The sequence below is a fragment of the Xyrauchen texanus genome, chromosome 27, assembly GCF_025860055.1.
Source record: "Xyrauchen texanus isolate HMW12.3.18 chromosome 27, RBS_HiC_50CHRs, whole genome shotgun sequence".
Classification (NCBI taxonomy): Eukaryota; Metazoa; Chordata; class Actinopteri; order Cypriniformes; family Catostomidae; genus Xyrauchen; species Xyrauchen texanus.
This window is the reverse complement of record NC_068302.1, coordinates 34,383,067-34,407,554: the sequence shown is the minus strand read 5'-3', so window position 1 is coordinate 34,407,554 and position 24,488 is coordinate 34,383,067. Positions and strand designations below refer to the sequence as shown.

General features: G+C 36.6%; 2 protein-coding genes across 4 annotated transcripts in view; both read right to left on the bottom strand.

The window, feature by feature from the left end:
* LOC127620914 (fibrinogen C domain-containing protein 1-like) overlaps positions 1–24,488 on the bottom strand; it is a 251,198-nt gene that overhangs the window by 39,717 nt on the left and 186,993 nt on the right. Inside the window, exons 1-4 of one of the 2 annotated variants that reach the window (XM_052094263.1) lie at positions 6,441–6,665; positions 2,888–3,093; positions 2,012–2,093; positions 1,716–1,811 (exon numbers count right to left, since the gene is read on the bottom strand). In XM_052094263.1, the coding sequence (XP_051950223.1) occupies positions 1,716–1,811; positions 2,012–2,093; positions 2,888–3,067 (358 nt within the window). In that variant the 5' untranslated portion in view covers positions 3,068–3,093; positions 6,441–6,665. Of the gene's footprint in view, positions 1–1,715; positions 1,812–2,011; positions 2,094–2,887; positions 3,094–6,440; positions 6,666–24,488 lie in introns of those variants that run through there. The other variant, XM_052094262.1, reaches the window with a different exon arrangement.
* On the bottom strand, positions 7,400–21,644 carry traf1 (TNF receptor-associated factor 1). Of its 2 annotated transcripts, XM_052094266.1 has the most exons (10): positions 21,430–21,644; positions 20,442–20,526; positions 20,128–20,226; positions 17,646–17,807; positions 16,057–16,125; positions 14,986–15,411; positions 12,664–12,841; positions 11,074–11,222; positions 10,012–10,259; positions 7,400–7,465 (listed from the first exon to the last, which is right to left on the bottom strand). In XM_052094266.1, exons 1-9 carry the CDS (start codon positions 21,642–21,644, stop codon positions 10,044–10,046), a joined length of 1,599 nt encoding a protein of 532 aa, XP_051950226.1. In that variant the 3' UTR covers positions 7,400–7,465; positions 10,012–10,043. The 2 variants fall into 2 exon arrangements, with proteins under 2 accessions (XP_051950226.1, XP_051950225.1); XM_052094265.1 differs by lacking the exon at positions 7,400–7,465 and having other exon boundaries at positions 9,391–10,259.

Genomic DNA, 24,488 nt, shown 5'->3' with positions numbered 1-24,488 from the left:
TAAGGTGTTCTGTAGGGCTCGGCAAAAATATTGATTTTCCAATTCACCACGGTCTTTTGTTTTCTTCAGTTTTGGTTGTGTTGGTTACTGTCTTTTAAATAAATACCAATTTAACTACATAATTTGGGCTTTATTGTTAATTATTATTTTTAAATATTTTTTTTGTAATGTACCAAGTTAAAAGGTTCCATATATATAATTTACAGCATTAGCTGAGAGCGAATTTCTTTCATTTGTACAGTAAGCACAATGAACATTATAACTGAAATATCTACATATGAATCAGAATCAAATCGTATTGAAATCGGAATTGAATCAAATCGAGGAATATGCATCAAGCTTTTCTGATTGGGTTTTTAGCATGTTGCTTGGTATTCCAAAGTGATGTAAGCGATTTTTCATGGAAAGATACTGTATATGCAAAATATTGTCCTACTCCCTGAAAGATATTAATGAAATAATTGTTTTGAAATATGTCCACGGGCCGCTGTCTTTGACGCTTTCTACCAGTCAATCATTTTGCATGATCTCATAGTACTGTTGTAGCAACTAATTATTGTGGCTTTGTTCCATTTTTATGTCATGTTGTTCATAAAAATTGTCAGTTGAGGGCACTATTTTGCTGCTGTTCTTTTTGACAACAGCTTTTGCTCGGTGTAGGTCTAAATAAAGGTCATTTGGTATCTTTTGAGTGTTGGGTTTTGGAAAGAAGGGGCATGGCTAATTCAACAGCTCAGCTTGTGGAATTTCCAGAATGGTTAAAATGGCTTACAGTACCTTTAAGGGGCTTTTTCAATGTGACCTAATCCTCTAGTAACCCTTAAAATTACTTTTGTTGCTGTAAGGGCAGTGGTGGCTCAGAGGTTAAGGCTCTGGGTTACTGACCAGAAGGTCGGGGGTTCAAGCCCCAACACTGCCAAAACACCACTGTTGGGCCCATGAGGAAGGCCCTTGACCCTATCTGCTCCAGGGTGCTGTATCATGGCTGACCCTGCACTCTGACCCCAGCTTAGCTGGGATATGTGAAAAATTAATAATTTCACTGTATATATGCAGAAATGTATGTGTTATTATCGATCAGTTTTTTCTTTTTATTAACCTAATATAGACAGGTTGATTCATATGATGGCCGAGAAGTGCAAAACACAACCACATTAGCGAAGCAAATAAAAGCTGAAAACACAAAGGAAGTAAGCCACAACACATCTAAATAAAGCCAGAGCATAATAAGCAACAGCACATTGAATTTAACATCAGTTTAATATTTTGTGTTAGGGGTTTATTTAAAGGGTTCAATAAAAGTTAAGCTCAATCGAAAGCATTTGTCGCATAATGTTGATTACCACAAAAATGTATTTAGACTCATCTCTCCTTTTCTTTAAAAAAAGCAAAAATCGATGTTACAAGGGATGTGTCTAAATTCAATTTTGTGGTAATCAACATTATGCCACAAATGCTGTTGATTGAGCTCAACTTGAATTGAACCTGGAATATTCCTTTAAATCCCTTACTCCAAGCATGAGCAACAGTTATAGTGATGCTTGCCTTAGCAAGTGGTAAACTGGGGGTTTATGAGTCAACAATTCTTCATGTTTAATAATTTATTTCCCGAGGCACAAAATATGCTTTTTACTGAGAAATATTCAGGCTTTGAGTTTTATATGTTGAGCTAGGATGCAAGTAACACCCATCACTGCCTCAGAGTGAAGACTCACCTATTCCACACTTCCCACAGATAAGGATTTCATTACCAGGATCCAGAGACATGTCAGAACATACCGAGCATTTGGGTTCCTCCCCAGGGACCCCCGCTAGGTGAGAAAAGGGGAGAATAAAGCTTCGGTTACCTTGTTATAAAGCAGTAATACCAAAATTTCCACACTGGCATCTCACAGAACATAATGACATATCATATGCAGGTGATTTTTAACCTGTTAATCAACAAATGAATCATTGGTTCTTCTTCAGTATCCTTTTGTGAGATGATCAGTGTTTTTTTAAACACTCTTACCATGTTGTATGTCTTTCCAAAGCACCCAGAACTTGGAGTTGTCTTCAAACGTCACAAAGCAACTCTGCTTTGAGGTGCTCATCTATAGGCAATACGGAGGAGAGGAATGTTAGTATTGTGATATGCAAACATAGAATATAAAGATGTGAAATATACTGTATGTTTGCCAAATGAATTATTCATGATTAGGAAAGAATGCTATAAGGTCATGAATATCTTTTGTATCTATTCCCTTGAGACAAAGCAATTCATTTTTGTTCGCTGTAGAGCACTGTGTTGACCATGCATGTCACATTTTTAATATTTCTCAGAAATATTCTTGAAGGAATATTCTGGGTTCAATACAAGTTAAGATCAATCGAGAGCATTTGTGGCATAATGTTGATCATCACATAAACTAATTTCAACTCATCTGTTGTTTTCCTCAACGCAAAAATCTTGGTTACAGTGATGCAATTACAATAGAAGTGAGTGGGGCCAATCTGTAAATGTTAAAATGCTCACTCTTTCAAAAGTAAAGCCAAAATACATAAACAATATTTACATAATTTTAATGCGATAAAATCTCTTACTAACCTTTTCTGTGTAAAGTTATTACCAATTGTATAACTTGATGATTTAATGTCAACAAATCCTAAAATGACATATCCATTGGAATCCATTCACTACCATTGTAAGAGCCTCACTTGTAACTGTTGCTTTTTTTAGTAGTATACGTGTGTGTTTTGTTTGCATGTTTTTTTTTATGTTCCAAACACTACATCTTGGGAAAAAATTCCATACAATAGTGATATACTGTGTGAGTTAAGGAAACAGATGTGTACTGTGTTTCATGTAGTTCAGGTACAGTAAATCCCTACAGTAACAGTGACTCACTCTCTGGATCTTGCCCAGGTAGTAAAGGCCGTCAGACCAGCGGCACAGCACATACTGGCCCACGGTCAAGCTGGCCTCCTGGTCACTGCAAGTTTTCTCTCTTTTGGGAAGCAGGCGCTTGGTTTCCAGAGGTTCCGACCCGACTGTCAAATAGCCATCCAGGCAGGCCGATTCAAACATGTTGACAGCAAACACACCTACACTTTCTGTAGACCAGCAGTAGAATGAAAGTTAAAGACAACACCCAACGAAATCATGCAAGTTTATCACACTTCTGTTCACTACTAAGAAAAGTTACGTTTGCCTAACCTATTAATGCACAGATTTTTCACCAGTATTTTTTTTCCCCTTTTCTCACAATTTGGAATGCTCCTCGGGTGGCATCCGGGTGGCAGAGGACGAATCTCAGCTGCCACCGCGTCTGAGACGTCATCCCGCGCATCTTATAACGTGGCTTGCTGAGCGAGTTACCACGGAGATATAGTCTGTCGATACATACCCAATCCAATACCAGTGTTATTTTCTTAATAAGTTTAGAATATCTATACCTCACTGTGTGGAAATGATTGGAAGTACTATTTTATATTTAAAGAAACACAAAGATCCTACACATTTTCATTATAAAATAGAAAAAAAAAATGTAATAACAAATTAGTACCATATAAAGATAAACTAAAATAGTCTATTGGATAATGCAGCAGAAATATCTTAGCCCTCAAGAAGCCAGTTCTCTTTGAAAAATTTACTTGAATAAATTCTTAAAATCAAATCTTTTTGTTCACTTCAGCTGAAAACCTAGTAAACATAAATATTATTGTCATTTATATTATTTTATTACATTTTAGATTTTTAATCACACAATAGTAATATATTTAAGTCATACATTCTTAACTTGAAACACTTTTATTTTGGTGACAGGCTACAGGAAGACTTGAGTGTTTGTGTGTAGGCTAGTTCACAGTAGTTTAATTTGCTTCTTATTCAACATCTGGTTAAATGCTATTCCGGTGTCATTCTCGATGCATGTTAAAAGCAAACTCAACTACTGAGCATCTACACTCACTGAGCACTTTATTAGGAACACTATGGTCTTAATAAATTGCCCAACGTGGTCTTCTGCTGTTGTAGCCCATTAGCCTCAAGTTCGACGTGTTGAGCTACAATTGTCGTGTTACAATTGTACAGAGTGGTTATCTGAGTTACCGTAGCGTTTCTGTCAGCTCAAACCAGTCTGTCCATTCTCTGTTGACCTGTCTCATCAAAAAGGCATTTACATCTACAGAACTCCAGGTCACTGGATGTTTTTGGCACCATTCTGAGTAAACTCTTGAAACTGTTGTGCATGAAAATCACAGGAGGTCAACCATTCCAGAAATACTCAAACCAGCCCATCTGGCACCAACAATCATGCCACGGTCAGGGTTTTTTTTCCCTAATCTGATGGTTGATGTGTACATTAACTGAAACTCTGGACCCGTTTCTGAAAGTTTTTATACATTGCACTACTGCCACACAATTGGCTAATTAGATAATCACATAAACAAGATGTACAGGTGTTCCTAATGAAGTGCTCAGTAAGTGTACATCTGAGATGGAGTCCATGCAGAGTGCTGGCAAATTGCGAGCCGCTCTGAGAGCACAGAAAACATCAGCGCATCATGAGCTCTGCGTGTGCTTTGAGTATGTGACGAGCAGCGCATTTTTTCTGAAGTGCGCTGCACATCCAGACTACATTTGTATTTATTAAACACAACCTTTTGCGATTTACAAAACTATCATGTCTTTGAGAGACTTAATTTAAATGCACAAGTCATATGGACTATTTTAATGGTATTTTTATGGTTCTTTTAAAGTATGTAATTTTTGGAGCATGATGGTATTGACCATGACTTTCACAAATTATTTGACCCAATATAAACCAATATGTTGAAGCCAGTCCCGATCCAGGTATCGATCGGTCCATCCCTAGGAAATACTTGAATATATTTCATATGAATATACGGTGCAGTTCTTTTACATTTTTAAGTGTATGATATTGATATTGCGGGTTAATTCAATCCAGGAATTTTTGTCACCAGTGGGCATACATCTCTATTTTATATATTCAATATTCTAGGCTATATCTCTATATAGATAATCCAATAGAAACTTATAAGGAAGAATTTAAATAATATGTTTTTTTCCAGCTGGACACTAAAGTTGCCAGGTGCATTACTGAATAAATAACAAGAAAAGGCATCATGAATTAAACACCTCCAAATTATCCAGCAAGTTGTTAAAGCTCTTCCTAAGGTTGTTTTTAAAACAATATTATTTATCCAAAAAACATTTACAGATAGAAAAACAGCAGAGTTGCCTAAAATGTAGTTGCCTGCATGCTTAAATGGTTAGTTCACCAAAAAATGAAAATTCTCTCATAATTTACTCACCACATCCCAGATATGTATGACTTTCTTCTGAACACACAAAAAAAAAATGTTTTAGAAGAATATCTCAGCTCTGTTGGTCCTTGAAAGTGAGTGGTGATCAGACCTTTGTAGCTTCAAAAATCACATAAAGGAAACATACAATTCATCCATATTACTCCAGTGGTTAAATCCATGTCTTCAGAAGTAGTATGATAGGTGTGGGTGTGAAACAGAACAACATTTAAGTGTTGATCCATTTCTCACCCACACCTATCATATCGCTTCTGAGGTTATAGATTTAAACACTGAAGTTATATGGATTAATTTTATGTTTCCTTTATGTGATGTTTTGAGCTACAAAAGTTGTGAAGACATACATAACTGAGATATTCTTCTAAAAATCTTTTTTTGTGTGTTCAGAAGAAAGTCATACACATCTGGAATGGCATGAGAGTGACCTGTAAAAACAGGACCATGAACAAGCCACAGAAATCCAGTTGCAATTCAAACCACAACAGTGGGGACTATTGCCTGACTCAGTTTCAACCCTGATGAGTTAAAAAGGGAGAATAGAAAGAGATCTGGTTGACTCATCGCCAGGATGTGAACTTAAGACTTAACTGATCAAAGACAGATCTTTTTCTTCTGCCATGCACCAGACTAGTTTAACATATATTTAAATGAATCAAACCAAAAGGCTAATTACATGCTTACTCATAATAGAGTTAAAAAGATTCTTACATGCAAGCGATTTATTTGATACAGAAAATTACACAAAAGTATTGAATAGAAAATCAATACAAGCACGTAGACTTTACAGTCATGTCCACTCCGCAAATGTCTACAGCAGTTACTAGAGTAAATCATAGCCAGCTCAAAAGTTTTGCACGGAATCCCTCCCGATTTTAAGATATGCAACATCATCATTGCATGGTGGAAAACTTGCGCACAATCAAAACTTCTGACAAGTTGACATGTAACATCCACGTACATAAAGATACGCTATAACTGTCTGGTATGCATGATTAAGCTTGTCAGTTCAAAGCAAACTTTTGCACAGTTGTCCTGTATGTTACGCGCTAGAATGTTGAGAGTTTTTGAACTGGAATACAGTTACATTCAAATGCATCTCGCTCTGACATTACCACTTTGATTTATCTCCAGTCCCGCGGGTAAAACGCGCCAAAAAGTGCAGATACTCCTCCTCGGCCAGTCCGATATCCCATTCGCGATGTTTTACAAATAGTTTCTGGAGTTTTTAGAGGAGCAGCGGCACAGAAATGCAGTCTGTGCGTGTCGCCATTTTTTCACCTTTTCCCGCGAATCATTTACGTTTTGCTTATGTAATTAACATAACGCGACCATCATAATCCGCAAACAGGAAGTACAGCTGCAGCAGCCGCGAGGGGAGGGGCATACACAAGCTCCTGTGACGTTGTCATAGAAGAAGATGACATTGGGAAAACTGTTGAATTATAGAAATTGTGTTAACAGACAGACAGATAGATGTTAAGCATTATATACAAATAAGTTTACAAAGTTATTATAAAGCTTACATATCCTTGGTGTAAGCTAATGTTGCTGGCATTTCAACTGTCAAAATACCAGTTACATTTTAACACATATTTGCTGTCAAAACAGTATTATACTATATAATTTCTGTGAGATTCCAACATTGTGATTCAGACAGACACCAAGGTCACAGCAAGTTGACTACAGTTTTTTTTTTATCACAGAAAAAAAACATGGACAGGCTACGGAGTACCACATGACTGAGTGTTCTTGATTGTTTGATGCAGAGTTTATACATACTGCAAAGAGTTTAAAGCATCAAAAGAAATAAAAAATGAATGTATCTGCAATATGCTACAGTAGCTATAAAGAAATAAAACACAAAAACAGAGAGCAACATTTTTTTATTTATATTTATATAAATTACACTCATAATATGAAAACTGTAAGGACTTGAAATATGAAGAAATATATTTTATAAATACTAAAGAATACACAAAATAATACAAAATAAAAAAAGAATGAATCCATGATTAAAACACTAAGAACCAGTGTCAATATAAACAGTCTTTTATTTATGCACCCAAAGGAACAAGAGCATTGCAAATTAGATTTCATGTGGGGGAGGGAAACAAAAACAGCTTAGCAGATCTCCCATCTGAAATAGACAAATCAAAACTTTTTAATTAATTCAAATTTCAGCACAGGAATGACCTTGTCATTCTGCACACAGCTGGAAAATAAAAGTTTCTCTGCACTCAATATTCATTTGTGCAAAATAAATTGTCTATCAGATATACAATTTTAAATGTAATAAACATGCTCCCAAAGATGTAACCCAAAATGACAATAATGCCCGCAAAATTCAAAATGTGGTGGCCAAAAATACCCTCGTAATGAATTCTGCTGTTTTTGTATTTGTACGAAACTGAAATATTTCATTATAGTTCTGTTACAGCATACATGTTATTGCATATTATGGCATATGTTGATTTAATTCTTAGGGAAAGAGGTGATCAGTTCTCAATCTTGAGAATTTGTATTAATGAATAAATTAAATTGAACTATTTGACATAAACAGATGAAATTTTCAGAACTCAAAACTCCCTCCCAAGTCTATAAATAACATTCATAGTTGTCACCCTGCTTAAACATCTCGTTTTGAAATCTGTCTGTTTGTGAAGCCATGAAACATTGCTCATTTGTATTTACACATCCCACAAACATGCGTCATCGAACCCTTGGCCCCGCCCACTAGCGCGCAATTCAAGTCAAGAGAGCAGGCCTTGTGTAGTTAACTATTACTAACATAACACCTTAGGGGACCCATCTAATTATTGTACTATATTAGATTATTTTTGAAAAGGGGGCCTCAGCACACTTCCAAGGGGGCTTTAAGTTGACATAAAATATGATTTAAAAAAAAGTGCAGTGGGTGTTTAAGTAGAAGTTTTAAGGAGGTGCTTAGGCCAAAACAGAGCGTTTCAGACAGAGGGCCAAAAACAGGGTGGAAAATGATCATATATTACTAAATTGTGACTGTTTAGGTGAAAAATTAATCTTTCACAACATTATCAGTGGACCTCAGAGAAGATAATAAAATGATTAAAAATAGTACTTCATGACGCCTTTAATATAAAAGTTAATTTAAGATACTGATTTCCAGTCATACTTTAAGGTGATTTGTGTGTATTTTTCAATGTTTAAATAGTTCCAAAGAAGAAATACCAGCTTAAAGTTTAAACAACCCTCACGTTGTTCCAAACCTGTATGACATTTTCATTCTTCTGTGGAACACAAAAGGAGATATTACTATTAGGCAAAATGACAGCGTCAGTCACAATTTACTTCATTGTCTGGTAAAAACAGTCAATGAAAGTGAATGGTGACTAAGACTTATATACAGTGTAACATCTTCATCTGTGTTTTATGGAAGATGGAAAGTTATTCAGGTTTGGACCAACATAAGTAAATGATGACATAATTTCTATCTTTCTGGGAAACATGTTTGAAAACAGTCATTATGTTGGCATGACAAAGCCAACATACTGTCTATGCTACAGACTTGGTTTGGGTTTTTCCAAAATTATCCATTGTAACTCCTAAAGATTTCAAGCTAAATCCACCACAGACCTTCAGAATGTTCTAACTTCTTGTGCTATGTCTATTCTAATGCCCGTTTCACATTGCAAACGTGATCGGTGCGTGAGCAGAGCATATTATTTTCGGCGTCCATAATGACAGATTAGAGCATTCACATCAGAAGTGTCAGCAGCGTGTCAGAGCGTAGCATGAGGGTCGTGTGAGCTGGGTTTTCGGTGCTGGGTCTATTTTTTGCAGTGCCGCTTGCGCTCTATTAAAGTGATCGTGCACTGTTGATGAATAAAATGAATGTGATTTGACACAAAGAAGTAGACAATACACAGAATAAGCATATATTATTAGTACTGCATTAATTAGAGCACATCTGAAAAACAAATGAAAAGAAAAAAGAAATTCCATGAGACACCAATTTTAAATATTTTAATAATAGCTATTAATGAGAAGTACAGTTTTATATATTTAATTTATCACTCCAGTAAACTACGACTTATGAGCCTGAAAATATGAGACTAAAAACTTAAGTGACTTAAGTACTATTAAACATCGAACAGGTCTATAGGCTTCAGCAATACCCATTCACAGCCAAGTTTGCTTTCACTTGTAAACACATGCAGGTGATAGACCATGGCGTTGATGAATTCAGAATTAATCTCATTCTTGTTCAACAATGGATGATACAAGAATGATCGTGGAAGTGGAGAAGCACAAAGTGCTCTATTGTTTACCTTTTAGAGGCAAATGTGGTCCTCTTCCTCATGTAAATACGATTTCATGACGATTAAGTTTGTAATAATAATCAATGACCCACTACTGATAAACATTTTATAAGTTATGTTTTATTCAAATAAATACTCACCCTAGTAACAGAAATCGCAGTATTTTTCTTTATAGATCTGCTGGTGTGATGCTATAAAAACACTTCCAGTGTGAAAGCCCTGTCGAGTCTGCAGCTACAGTTCCACTGTAGTTAAGCTGACACTATGCTCACGTCTCGCTCAAGCTTGTGATGTGAAATGGGCGTAACTGATTGAACTTCTAACTGATCTATCTATGTACAGTATTTGCAATTCCGTTTGGTGACGCTAGTGGAGCAGATATTACCGATTCACTTTTAAGAGCCAGGCCTTCCAGGTTCATGAGGTGTCCACCACACACTTAATATAGATTGTGTCATCCTTGCAGTAGGCATGCTTAGACGACCTCAATTTCCCCAGAGGAAAGAACAGGGGACAACCGCTGGCCACATTCATCTCTGAGACAGGCCGGTGAAAGGATGCAGAGGACAGGTCGGGACGGAAAGCATCGATGACGTGCTCTCTGTGGTTCTGATCTATAAGAAAGAACGTTACCTGCCAGATAAGTGCAGGAGAAGTCAATGGGAGGTCATGGAAAATGCTGTGACACAATATTAAAGAACCAAAGCAAATCAGATTAATTTCTGAACAGAAGTCTCAATTAAAGGAGTCATATAATAAATGTAATTATTTCTTTTTTTAAAGATGTCCTCTTATAATGTTAATATTTAGCAGCAACATATATCTTTTGCACCAAAAATAGTTATAATTTTTCACTATCTCTTAGACCAGGGTTTCTCAACAACTGGGTCGCGACCGATCATTGTCTGCTGGGTTGTAAGATATTATCAGTGCTACAAATCGTTATTTTTGGACAAGATCTCTTTACATAGCATACATAGCATGTGCTAGCTCCATGCATTGCCACGCAAGTCTGAATGCGATCCAATCTCTGGACATCATAATTTAAAAAAAAATACAAATTTTTTCTTCATAATGTGTTTAATGACAGAATTCTTTTGTGCATTCATGAAATTACTCAGGCTACAAATATTGGGCTACATATATGGCCGCTATATTGTAACCACACACTCACAAAAGTGGTTCGCAGGACCCTTTTTTGCTACATGCCCTCTTTTCATGTGAAATGAGAAAGATTGCTCTCATACAAACTGCGGGTTTGCTGACAGATCTAATATAGTTTCTGATATCTGAAAGTTACTGTATGATGTCATAGTACATCAAACTCTTTCAGAATTTCGATTCCTTATGATATGACCCCTTTAATGTGTAAAGAGACAACATAGACAAAAGATGCACAAAAAGATTAACTGATTTATTGATGGACAGCTTGATTTGAGAGTTTTACCTTGTGTCTGAATGGCCATGTGAGAATGGGGTCATAGTCTCCTTTCATGATAACAAAAAAAAGAGAGATGTGCGTTCCCTTTCCAACCCCATCTCCATTCAAGTAAAGCCGCATACATACTTTAAATCCATACCTGGTGGTGTAGAAAGCTGTAAAACATCATTTATTGTCATTTCCATGTGAACCGTGATGGATTTTAGCTAAAATTCTGAGCATAGACAGCCTTAAAAATAGCTGTATAACCAGGCAGCCTCAAGAATCAAACGTGGCTTTCTTAACGACTGTTGTATTGGAGGAATTGTTATTGTGATATCCTATTCTGTACTGACAGGTAGACAAACAAATCAATGAAATTGCCTTCGGTTGTTCACTCTTTCTGTCTATTATTGTTGTACTTAAACAGACATAAACATGAACATTTGCTGAAGCACTGAATACAGAAAGTTTTTTTTACTTCTTTTTGCTGGTTCCGGCTCAATTTTTTAGTACTGGTCATATGAATAGGCATAGATTCTACATTAATATGCAATAACAACTAACATTTATTCAACACATCCTTTGATGAGTTGAGGATGATGCATTCAAGTATTCAGTACATAACTGTTTCGCTTCAGCTTAAAAATGAAGGGACCTGTGATGCCAATGATATATTGATTGCGTCAATTGAAACTGCAAATGGTACATGCTTACAAAAATAAAGCACACTGAAAGCTTCGGCCAGGGGGAACATTATCAGAGAATAACAAATAGGTCTATTCCTCCTTTGTGTGAGTAACATAACCTATTTTTTATTCTCTGATAATGTTCCCCCTGGCCGAAGCTTCCATTGTGCATTATTTTTCTAAGCATGTACCATTTGCTGTTTCAGCTGACACAATAAACAAGTCTGTTCCTCACACAAAACTATTGTATAGCTTTAGAAGACTTCGAATATAGCACACAAGTCACATGGACTCCTTTTACAGTGCTTTTATGTCTTTTTGGAGCTTAGAAGCCCTTGGCCACTGTCTACTTTCATTGTATGGAAAACATCTTCTTTTGTGTTCCATGGAAACAAGGAAATCATTCATGTTTGGTACTGGTAATATGAGGTGAGTAAATTATAATGTTTTCGTTTGTTTGTGATCTTTACCTTTACATTTCAGAATGTTCCTCACACAAAGCCAATGAAGGCCTATAATGTATGATTAGCATGGACCTCTTTTATGTTGTTTTTTTTTTATTTATTTTTATCTTGACAGCCACTAGTCCATTTCTACCTTTGTTGTATGGAAAAGAGCAGTGTGAACATTCTATCTAACACCTTACATGAGAGTAAGTAAATCATAATATCTTAAGTTTTTGGGTGAACTATTCCTTTAAATTTCAGTCTGTTCCTCATACAAAGCTCTTGGAATAAAGCACTTTTATGGCTCCTAGTTACTGCCTACTTTCATTGTATGCAAAACATTCTTCAAAAGTTCTCCTTTAGTGTTCCACAGAAGAAAATCATATGGGTTTCGAACACAAGGGTGAGATAGAAGCACAGATTTTTCATTTTCAGGTGAACTTTTTCCTTTAAGAACAGCTCAGAAGATAGGTGTTTGGTACCTGGTGAGTACTGACTGATCTTTTGCCCAGTGGCTGCCTCTCTCAGTCTCTGGCTGACATCACACAAGCGCCAGAGAAAGGTGCCATCATACGAAACGTCCTCCTGGATGCTGATAGACTGCTGTAAGGATGCAATGCACATGTCTTTCCTGACCATCCGTTGCTGCAGCTCGGCTACCTAAAATGTGATGGAAAACCATTATCATGGATTAATTATTGTACCCAAAATTACAGATTGGCTCACTGAAAAGCACAATATTAATGCATCATAATGGGCCTTCAGAGCTGATTAAGGTTGGCTGTATGAGACATTTCGAGATATAGTAACAGAAAGTGATGGTTCCATCCTATTAAGACACATCCTTTTTTTTCCACAACTGCTCTTCCAGAATTGTCAGACAAATCTCTTTTCTACAACTTATCAACCGCACCCCTATTGTCACTTCAACTTATCTCTTCATTTTCAGCATTTCAAGAGTGTCTTTGCTGCTCAAGTGTTAAATAAATCCTCCAGGTCGAGTCGAACATCAGAACACAGTCAGCGTAATCGTTGTTTATCACCTTGCGGTGTAAAGATGATCATAGGAACAAATTAAGTATCATTCCATCTCTCAAGTCCCAAAAAATGGATATATTTGTTTGTTTTATGCAAGCTCTGAACATGAATTGTACAGTCTAGTTTTTTAGGACAAATAAATGCCAAAATCAAAAGGAAACAAATGCATTTCAAAGATTCTTATATGGCCGTTCAGCTCTTTTGTACCACAAACACACTAATTATATTCCAACATAGTGTAGATTCACAGTGGGAGAGCTAGTTAACAGCCATAGGATGCATCAAAGCAATACAATTTTGAATTCATTGTTGCATCAAAATACACACAGTGGAATGCCAGTTCTGTTGATTTAGATTATCTAGTGTGGGAAAAAAAATTATTTCCAAGGCTATGTGCCTTTCAAAGTTGAATTGAGAATGCCTTGCACTGTACAAACAGGACATAGCATTTTAAATCAAATTTGAATTTAGGGAGGTATGATAAAAAATCAAATATCTGTTGTAAGTTTAGTTAGTTTTTAATATTACTTGTATTAAAATTATTATATTTTAATTCCATTGTAAAAGAAGACAATGGAAAATAATCCAGTGGTCCATTGGACATGATCACATGGGAAATCAACATGCTAGTTCCAAATAGAGGTTGACCAATAGTGGATTATGCCGATACCTATAACAACGTGGCTAATCAGTCGACAGTTTAAAATAAATAAATACATTTATAGAATGATTAAACATTTCTTAGTCTTTCCTTACTATGAAGGGCACAGACATAAGAGGCACCAAGAGCAAAACATTTATAAAAACCCCCAAAATATTTATTGTGCAACCAAGTTCCCAATAATAACCAGAAAAAGTACGATTTGGTGCATAACGCGGGACTTTTATCTATAAACAAGAAATACAGCCCGAAATACACCAGGGACTTGACTCTGTTACAATTATCTATACTTACCAAATTAAGCTTTTTATAGCCAGATACAGTATTAGTGCTGTCAATCGATTAAAAAAACGTTAATCGTTGTTAATCACATCATTTTCCGTAGTAATTAATCTCAGATTTTAAAGGTGCTGAAATTTGACAAACAGCGACTGCATGTGTCTCTCTCTCTCTCTCTCTCTCTCTCTCTCTCTCTTGGCGTCCCTGGCTCCGCTTTATCCCTCTCCAAATTATTGGGCTGATCCAGTGCCAGGTGTCCATCTTTATGGCCTGGCCACACCCTCCTCCTCCTCCTCCACCTCCTCCTCATAATCGGTCGACCTCTAGTTCCAAATGATCATGCACCATAATGTAAAATCGATCCCATTATTTTGAATTACTGACAAGTACCATCCCCCATCAGACATTATTGTAGCAATTCAAACGCATTTACCTATCCCTGTGGCATGATTTGTAGCGTGTTGAGGGAGCAGTCGCAGAGACACGTGTTTAGGTCTCATGGAAACCAGGTAGTAAACATGTCCATTTAAACACTGGTAAGCATGATTTGGAGGTTGCATTTTAGCTCTAAAATTTAATTTTTACTCCACTGACAGTTGGTCTAGGGTTGGGGTTTGATTTAGGGAGTAGGGTTAATAAAACATGCATTACTGTTGACTGTATTACATAATTTACAAATAAATATACAACTCGCTTTTGGGGCTACCCATTGGGCATTTCATGGGTTTAGTTCTGGATGTAACAGTATATATTCATAATACATTAAGCTCAAAGCTCATTATATGCCCCGTTAACCCAAATGGCACCACCCGTCTGGAGAACTTACCTTTGATTCTAAGTGCAGAATGATCTGCTGGTTATTCTGGTTGTCTCTCTCCAGTGCAACCACACTGAGCTGGGTCTTCTCCACCTCTTGGTTCAAAGCAGAGATGATATTCTCCATAATCTGGACTCTCTGCTGTAGAGCATCCAGTTGCTGTCCCACGGCAAGCTCAGCCTGGTCTTCGTGGAGGCTGAAGGCCTTATCAGTCGTTCCTGGCTCTCCTCCATCAGCCTCGATCTCACCATCACTTTGAGAAGTAAGAGAAGCCCCACTCTGTCCAGGATGAATATAGTCCAGAGTGATTTCATGTTGGCCTCCCTCAGGTTGGGTATAAAAGGTATGCTGAAGAGTCCTAGTGACTTCCAAGAGAAGCTGGAGATGACGAACGTGACTGCAGGACTCATGCTCTTTTACCTTGTCTGAATTACCCTGAAATAAAAGGGTGTCAAGTTGCAGCAACTATTTTTCCTCTTCAGAATTGCAATTTTCTTTTGATATATATGAACCTTTAGCAAAAACATGTTGATTAAGCTTCGTAATCTGTTTCACAAAAGGCATATAAAAAAAATGAGAGGATCTTGATAAAAGGAATAGTCTCTCCCAAAATGAAACAAAAAAACTAAAATAATTTAATCACCCTCATTTTGACCCTGTATTATTTTCTTTCTTCAGTGTAATACATTCTTCTTACAATAAGATGTTAAGAAGAATGCTCAAGCTTCTGTTTTCCATACAATGAAAGTGGATGGTGATTTATCCTGCCAAGCTCCGAAATTACAAAAAAAGTACCATAAATGTGTGATAAAACAGTCCATATGACTTGCTACTGAAGCCATATGACAGCTTTGTTTGAGGTACAGACCGAAATGTATTAATTGTTTGCTTATAATCTGGCTGTACAAATCAACCATCTTCTTTTACTTGATGTAAAACCAAAGTTTTGACATTGTTTCCAAGAACTCCTTTCATGTTGGAAAAAAAGGAAATAATACAGGGTTGAAATAGCATGACATTTTTTGGGGGTAAGCTATTACTTTAACATACTTATACAGGTGCTGTTACTACAAGACCAACCTTAAAAGGACAACCGACTTCAGAAAAAATGCATGGCTCTTTCTTTTTGGAGTTGCCTTGGGGATTATTCTTCAAAAGAAACACAGAAAAAATTGGATTAGAATTGTTCGCTAATCTATTTTTGATAGTGGTGGTGGCGTAGTGGCTAAAGCACAGGGCTGTTAATCAGAAGGTCACAGGTTCTAACCCCACAGCCACCACCATTGTGTCCTTGAGCAAGGCACTTAACTACTCCACAACTCCAGGTTGCTCCGGGGGGATTGTCCCTGTAATAAGTGCACTGTAAGTCGCTTTGGATAAAAGCGTCTGCCAAATGCATAAATGTAAATGTTCGCTATCATAAATATTTAGTAATTCACCAAAACCAGCAGTTCTAGAGTACCTTTTGCCATTTCTCTGTCTTTAATGTTTTCTTAACAACTGAATTTGGACTTAGTACATGCTTCTGTGAAGACAGAAAAAAATTTTCCTTGCAGTGTTGAAGGTTTGACACAAACAGAGTTTAGTCACAAACATCTAATTCTGACTTTTTATCTTAATTTGTGGCGAGAAACGCATTGCATTTGAGGATATCTTGACTTATGTGTGGCATTTGAGGTTTGGCACCTAAATTCACTGGATTTCTGCCTTTTTTTTTGCCTCTTGATTCCTCTAATCCATGTCCCGGAGTGCAGGTCCCGATGGGTGAAAACGAAAGAAAAAGTAATATGGGACAGCAGTGAACACTGAAGACTGTGGCTTAAAACCGAGCTATGGGACTCTACCAAGGGCACACTGACCCAAAGCCACTCTTGCAACAAGGAAAGAGGAAAAATATCTAGCACTATAGGCCTTTTTGCAAATGTTACCGAAACATATGTATCATATATGTATTATCTATATGGGTAGTTGATGTGATGCAAATTTTTCCCTAGGCTCTATAAAGTTTAAAAATGTAAACATTTCTGGGGCCTAAATTAAAAATGTTTTAAGTGATGTAACAGTCTGGAGACAACATATATACAAAATAAAAGTGTAATTAAAAGCTGAAATTCTTCAAAAAAGAGATGTTGGCACAGGTATTTTGGAATAGTCTTTTACTATAATTTCTTAAGAAAAAAATAACAGTTAAACGCTTTTGTTTTGAAATATTGGAAATATTTAAAAAAATGTTGTCCACCAAAGTCAGGTGGTGTAACCAACACGCAGTAGCCATTTTGTTTTCATGAACCAAAAAAAACAACATTTTGATTCATTGATATTTATTTTTACATTGAAAAATATGTTAGGAAACCACTTGACATTTTTAAGCAGGTATAATTTTTTTTAATAAATGCTATAAATGTGAAATGTATAAGCTCAACATGGACACAAAGATGACATTTCAACACATTGACAGGTGTGTTTTAAACTAGGTTTTTAAAGGTTTTCTAATTTTTACCAATTTGTCAATGACCCTCATACCATGTAGGGGAGTAACTAACTTATACAGTATTGTGACAATAGATAAGTTCACACTTACAGCCATGAGAAACAAGGCAAATAATAAAACACACTTTCTAAACTGTCCCCTATCTCAAGTAATGTTGGGAAGTCCAGCATTTCCTTACCTGGAGCTCTCTAGGTGTAAGGACATCTGAGCAAGAGAGACATGTAGTCTTGTTGTTTGGACAGCCTCTTTCTAGATGTGTGGCCAGTGTCTTTCTCTGCACCATTATGCCACAACCGATGTTGCAGGGGATCAAGGCATATTCACACTGACTCTGATGTTCCTGTTGAGTGAGTAATCAGTATGGGTGAATTATTCCTTCAAGCAACTTTGATTATTTCTATATAGAGTGGAAAGACGAATTATGTGAACCCTTTGGAATTACCTGAATTTATGTAAATATTTTAAACAATAATGATTTAAAAAAAAAATAATAACACACAAATTATTTTATTGTTCTTGTAAATACAGAATACATTATTCAAATATTCAAAGTGTAGGTTGGAAAAAGTATGTGAACCCCAGGATAATGATGTCAACAAAAGCCAATTAGAGTCATGAGTTGGTAAAACGATGAAATGAATGAAACGAGATTGAAGGTGTGGGTTAGAGCTACTTTGACTTATAAAAATCACTAAAGCATTTTGAGTTTGCTATCCACAAGAAGCATCTGCTGAAGTGGACCATGCCTCGCAAAAAAGAGATATCAGAAGACTTACGATCAAAAATTGTTGCTTTGCATCAAACTGCAAAGTTATCTCGAAGAGCTTAGATATTCATCTGTCCAAAGTTAAACAAATTGTCTATAAATGGAGATTATTTTGTACTGTGGCTACTCTCCCTAGAAGTGGCTGTCCAGACAAGATGACTCAGAGGCCACACAGCAGAATGCTCAATGAGGTGAGGTAAAAAAAATAATAAAAAAAACACACACAACGACCTTAGAGTGACAGCTTAGTATTTGAATGTATCATTGGAACTGGTTAAAATCTCTGGTCATGAGTCTACTATATGGAAAACATTAAACAGGCATGGTGTTCATGGCAGGACACCACAAAGGAAGCCGATGCTTTTGTGTGCCTGAAGTTTGCCAAAGAACAAATTGACACTCAACAACGCTACTAAAATGTTCTGTGGACTGATGAAACAAAGGTTGCATTGTTTGGGAAGAACATGCAGCACTTCATATGGTGTAAAAGGCACTGTATACCAACATGAAAACATCATCCCAAATGGTGAAGTATGGTGGAGGGAGCATCATGATTTGGGGCTGCTTTGCAGCTTCAATCCTGGACTGTGATGCAGTGATGCAGCAGGACAACGACCCTAAACATCGAAGTAAATCTGCTAGAGATATGCTTAAAAAAAAAAGAAAATCCACCTTTTGGAGTGGCCCAGTCAGAGCCCAGACCTTAACCCAATAAAAATGCTCTGGAATGACCACAAGAGAGCTGTTCACACAAGACATCCTAAGAATATGGCTGAGCTGAAGCAGTTCTGTAAGGAAGAATAGTCTAAAATTCCTTCTGAACCTTGTGGAGATCTAATCCACTGCTACTGAGATGTGTTCAATAAAGACATGAAAGATTATAATTGTTTATGTGTTGTTAGCTTAAGCGCCATCGTGTTTGTCTATACTTGTGACATTGATGAAGATGAGATCACATTTTATGACCAATTAATGTAAAAAAACCAAACACACAGCCAATTCCAAAGGGTTCACATACCTAAACAATCTCAAAAACGTCAAAAAAATTTGTATAATTTCCTTATGACCTTATGATTTTCACAGAAAAACATAAAACGTGCACAACAACCACAGCCACAATCCACGTGTTTCTGTTGCAATAGGGAGGTTGGGAACAATATGATATTCTCAAAGGGCTTTTAGAATCCTGAGAGCCGCAACAAAGTAAAAAAAAAAAAACATGAACACAAAAGACTTCCATTAGGCAGCCATGTGTGTCACATTGAACGTTCTACAGTCTCTACGAAAATACTGACCTCTAAAACTTGAATGCAAGGCTCTTTAAAGGCTAAGTATGAGTTTGTTATTGTTCTGTCAGACTGAGGATTGATTCAGTACACTGGGGAACATCTGAGCAAAAGTTCTAGTGAAAAGTTCTAGTTCTAGCTTTATGATTAATGTCTTAATAGTCGGTTCATGTTATGCAATAACCACAAAGCCACCATGTACCAATTCCGGTAAAATAGACTCTTGTGGTTGTAACTAAGTATTACTAAAGTTAATAATGTGATCGATACCAGCACTTTGATCAAATAAACATTGATTTTGACAAAAATTGGAGAGGATTACAATATTCACAATAGCTTTGTAAGTTAGGTTTTACCTAATGGGTTTATAGCGTTGTGGCTGTGTACTACCATCCCAAATATGACCCTGCCTTTGCCCTTCGATCTGAGGCATATCCTTACATATTTTGGTTCAATGTTCTAATCTAAACCTAATATAACAGTACCAAAATATTTTATCTTTGGATCACAATCAACTAGTTTGATCTGAGTATCTCAAAGAGAATGTTTCCCATGCAGAAAATAAAAATACATAAATAATAATTTCTGTAGGGACAATGGAAAAGTACCTCAAAGTTCTTCAGGGTGCTTCTCCAGGGGCAGCCTTGGTTAGCACAGTGAACTTTCAGATCTAAAATTTCCTTATTAATAGCCGCATCATTGAAGAACTGCATTTTAAACAAGAGGGGAAATTATAAAAAACATCCAAACATGAGTCACAATACTTCCACTCTCTAAACAAACCTACACAATTGTAGCATAAGAAAAGTAAACGTGAGCACACGTTTGTAGCTATGACATATAGATCGATTATAGAAATGGTGTTTGGTTGGATGGATGGATAGAATTTCAAAAAACACATAAACAATATTAGTTTTATTACTTGGTCAAGAGTCAGTACACTGGTGTCATTTTCAAAGCTTGGATCCTCTTCTTTACATTTGGTGCACACAAGGTCCTTGTTGTTTCTGTATGAAATGTCATTTATTAGCAACATAAACATATAACGTATAGGCCAATGTTTAAGGGATAAAAGGTATAAAACATTTAAACATAAACATTAAAGGAATATTCCAGGTTCAATACAAGTTAAGCTCAACCGACAGCATTTGTGGCATAATGTTGATTACCAAATATAATAATCCTAATATTTTCGACTTGTCCCTACAACAATCTGGCTTGCAGAGAGGCACTTATAATGGAAGTGAATGGGGCCAATTTCTGGAGAGTATAAACAGAAATGTAAAGCTTATAATTTTATAAAAAGCACTTACAAAGAACTCACATGTTATTTGAGCTGTAAAGTTGTTTAAGTCATGATTTTTACAGTCCATTATGTCTATTATGTTTACGGCATAATGTCATCATGGCAAAATTGGATATAACTTTACACAGAAAAGGTTAACAAGCACTTTTATCACACTAAAATCACGTCAGCACGCAAACTGTTTACATTTTATGGCAATACTTTTGAAACAGTGACTATTTTAACGTTTACAAACTGAAATACCTTGTTGTGGTAATCAAATTTGTTGTATTGAACTCGGAATATTCCTTTAACATTTAAGGCAAATAGCAGAAAGTAGAGCGACTTTAGTTTCACTTGTGAAATTTCACTACCACCAGTCAAATATCTGAAAACACTTTCTTTAAAAAGTCTTTATTATGACTAGTATAAACACTTAGAATAACACACTACACAAACTCAATGTATTTTTGTGTCACACATCCATAATTATCACCCAAATATAAAATGACTACCAAACCGAAAATAAAACTGCAAGAGCCTGTATGAACTCAATGGCCATGCCAGCCATGTCTTGAGGGTTGTAACTGAAATTGCACATTTTCTGCTCTAACGATTCTCTTACCTTGCCAACCAGTTGACGCAGGCAAGGCAGTAGCGGTGACCGCACGCCGTTTGACGCGCTTTATTAAGTACGTTATTGCAGTTGCTGCACAAGTACTTCTCCTTCGGGACTTCATCACAGATGCTCTGAGGGAAACCTGACGGGTACTCGTTCTCACCCGGTGTTGACGAAACACCGTTTAATGACGGATCTGATACTGCTGATCCACAAGCCATTACGTTTAGATTAGTTCGTGTCTGTACCAACAGCACGTTATGATGACATATTGATATGGCTTTTACTATTTCGTAGGGTACCCAGGGTAAAAAAAAAAAAAAACACCACGGGTTTCCCCCGTTTTCAAACAGCCGGAAATATTATTGAGCTGCTATAGTTTTTATTTCAGCTCGTTTATCAGCAACGTTTATATGTATACTGATAATAATTGAGAAAAAGAAAGAAAAAATGATGTGTTCTATTTTCAAATGATAACTGAATGTGATAAAACGCTTCTAAACAAACTGTTTCAACACCTTGCGAGCTGCCTACTTAAGGGCGTACACGTTTTTCGTCAATCCGCGCTGTAGCCTATATCAATTGTGTTTGTATGTAAACACACGCCTGATGGACTTTGACCGTTGCGCCACGACTTGCCGTGTTGTCAGCGTCTCATGCAGGAAGGAGCGTTTTTTTAGACTCAGTACCAGGTAAATAACTTTAAGTGTTAGAAACTCGTTTTGAGACACCTGCTGCGTTCTGTTCGGTTCGTTGCGCCTTGCTTTTTAGCGCAATAAAGTGTTCGGTCTGGGCGGTCCCTTAATGCAGATTTGATGCGGTTTGTGGAACTTTTATGCAGAGCGCGATCATTCGTTTAAAACCCGAAGCGTTCTGGATACGATTTTCAATTGTGACGCCGTCTTAAAACGCAACGCACATGATACTTGACCCCACGCAAAGTGAGACGCGACGCAATCTGACGCACGTCTAGCACAACGGAACGCGAAAGCGCGTCCAGTGTCAGCTTTTCAAAAACGCTGTTTGGGAACGCGCCATCGTGTGTGTGTGTAGGCCTATACATATATATAATGCATTAAAAAACAACAAAGTATGAGTACAACAAAATGGCATAAATAGTCAATTTTCAAGCAAGAAACTGACATGGAAGGCTCAACACATCAGAACCAGATTAAATCTAAGACAGAAGAAAAAAAGAAGATGGGGGCAGAATAATTTCTAGAGTAAATTATATATTACAAGGAGATCAAACAGTTTTTTAGCATTTGGACTTTTCATTTTTTGTAAGTGCTTCTAAAAAGTGTTTTAATTAATTTCTGAAGATAAATAACAGAAGAGTGGATTTAAAGATTCTACATTTATGTATAAAATATTTTGCCAATATTATAAAGTTATTAATCAAATAAAGCAAAACATGGCAGTTTTTGGTTATCCCTTCCCATACATTATATTTTGTAAAGTGAAAGTGAAACCATCAACACCTCTCTTTCTCAGAACTTGGCCGTAGTTCACCGTCATATCCGTCAACACATGGAAAGTCCCATGAGAAAACTACCTGATGCTCAGATGTGGGGCAGGTTTTCACATTTGTTTTGGTCAATTTCATGTTCATCTGTGTCTGTTATTAATAAACGTAGCATGTTGGACATTTGAACGTCATAAGCTCAAAATGAAAGGAAATGTCAGTGTTGTGCAGTTACTTAAGAGTAACAGTCCCTGAGGTCTTTATTTTGAAATATAGGCCCATATATAAAAAGTTATCTTTTGAATAATGACACATAGAGCCTACATGCCTGTGTGATGTTAGATAACAATAATTAATTAATTCATTGTCTTTTCAATAGTAACTGACTTATCTGGATATTTTAAATGTCTATCTTTGTCATTGTAAAGCCTATTTTGTGGGCTGTAGCTCTGAGTAATTTTAAAATGGATCACTCGTGAATTTTTATTGTAATGGTAATGGCTAATTTCAAGATGTGCAATGAATACAAAGGGAATCCTGAATGAGATTTTGACCACAATATGTGGTGAGACAATCTAAGGTGTCATTTATGCTCTGTAAAATTTTTCTTGTTAAATAACATCCCTGACATTCACGCCTCGATTATATTATGACCTAATCGACCTAAAGAGATTATGCTTTGCTTGCTCTGCCTTATAGAAGCATCCACCCACATACTGTTAAACTAACATGGAGAATTTATTATTGATCATTTGAACATCATACCATTTCAACAGAAAGTGGAAATACCCCGGGAATCTCTTACTTGTGATTTAATAAGCAGTGCATTGTGTGACATGCAAAGAAAAGTTGTCTGAAAAACGCTGTCAAGAGACCAGTCAGGTTTATATATATATATATATATATATATATATATATATATATATATACAGTATCTCACAAAAGTGAGTACACCCCTCACATTTTTGTAAATATTTGATTATATCTTTTCATGTGACAACACTGAAGAAATGACACTTTGCTACAATGTAAAGTAGTGAGTGTACAGCTTTTGTAACAGTGTAAATTTGCTGTCCCCTCAATATAACTCAACCCACAGCCATTCATGTCTAAACCGCTGGCAACAAAAGTGAGAACACCCTTAAGTGAAAATGTCCAAATTGGGCCCAATTAGCCATTTTCCCTCCCCGGTGTCAAGTGACTCGTTAGTGTTACAAGGTCTCAGGTGTGAATGGGGAGCAGGTGTGTTAAATTTGGTGTCATCGCTCTCACACTCCCTCATACTGGTCACTGGAAGTTCAACATGGCACCTCATGGCAAAGAACTCTCTGAGGATCTGAAAAAAAGAATTGTTGCTCTACATAAAGATGGCCTAAGCTATAAGAAGATTACCAAGACCCTGACACTGAGCTGCAGCATGGTGGCCAAGACCATACAGCGGTTTAACAGGATAGGTTCCACTCAGAACAGGCCTTGCCATGATCGACCAAAGAAGTTGAGTGCACGTGCTCACCTGTCAGCTCCCCGAAATTCATGCCTTGATCTGAAAAGATCTCTGCCGGTTCGCCTTGCCATCTGCCTCATACATCTTTCTCATTTC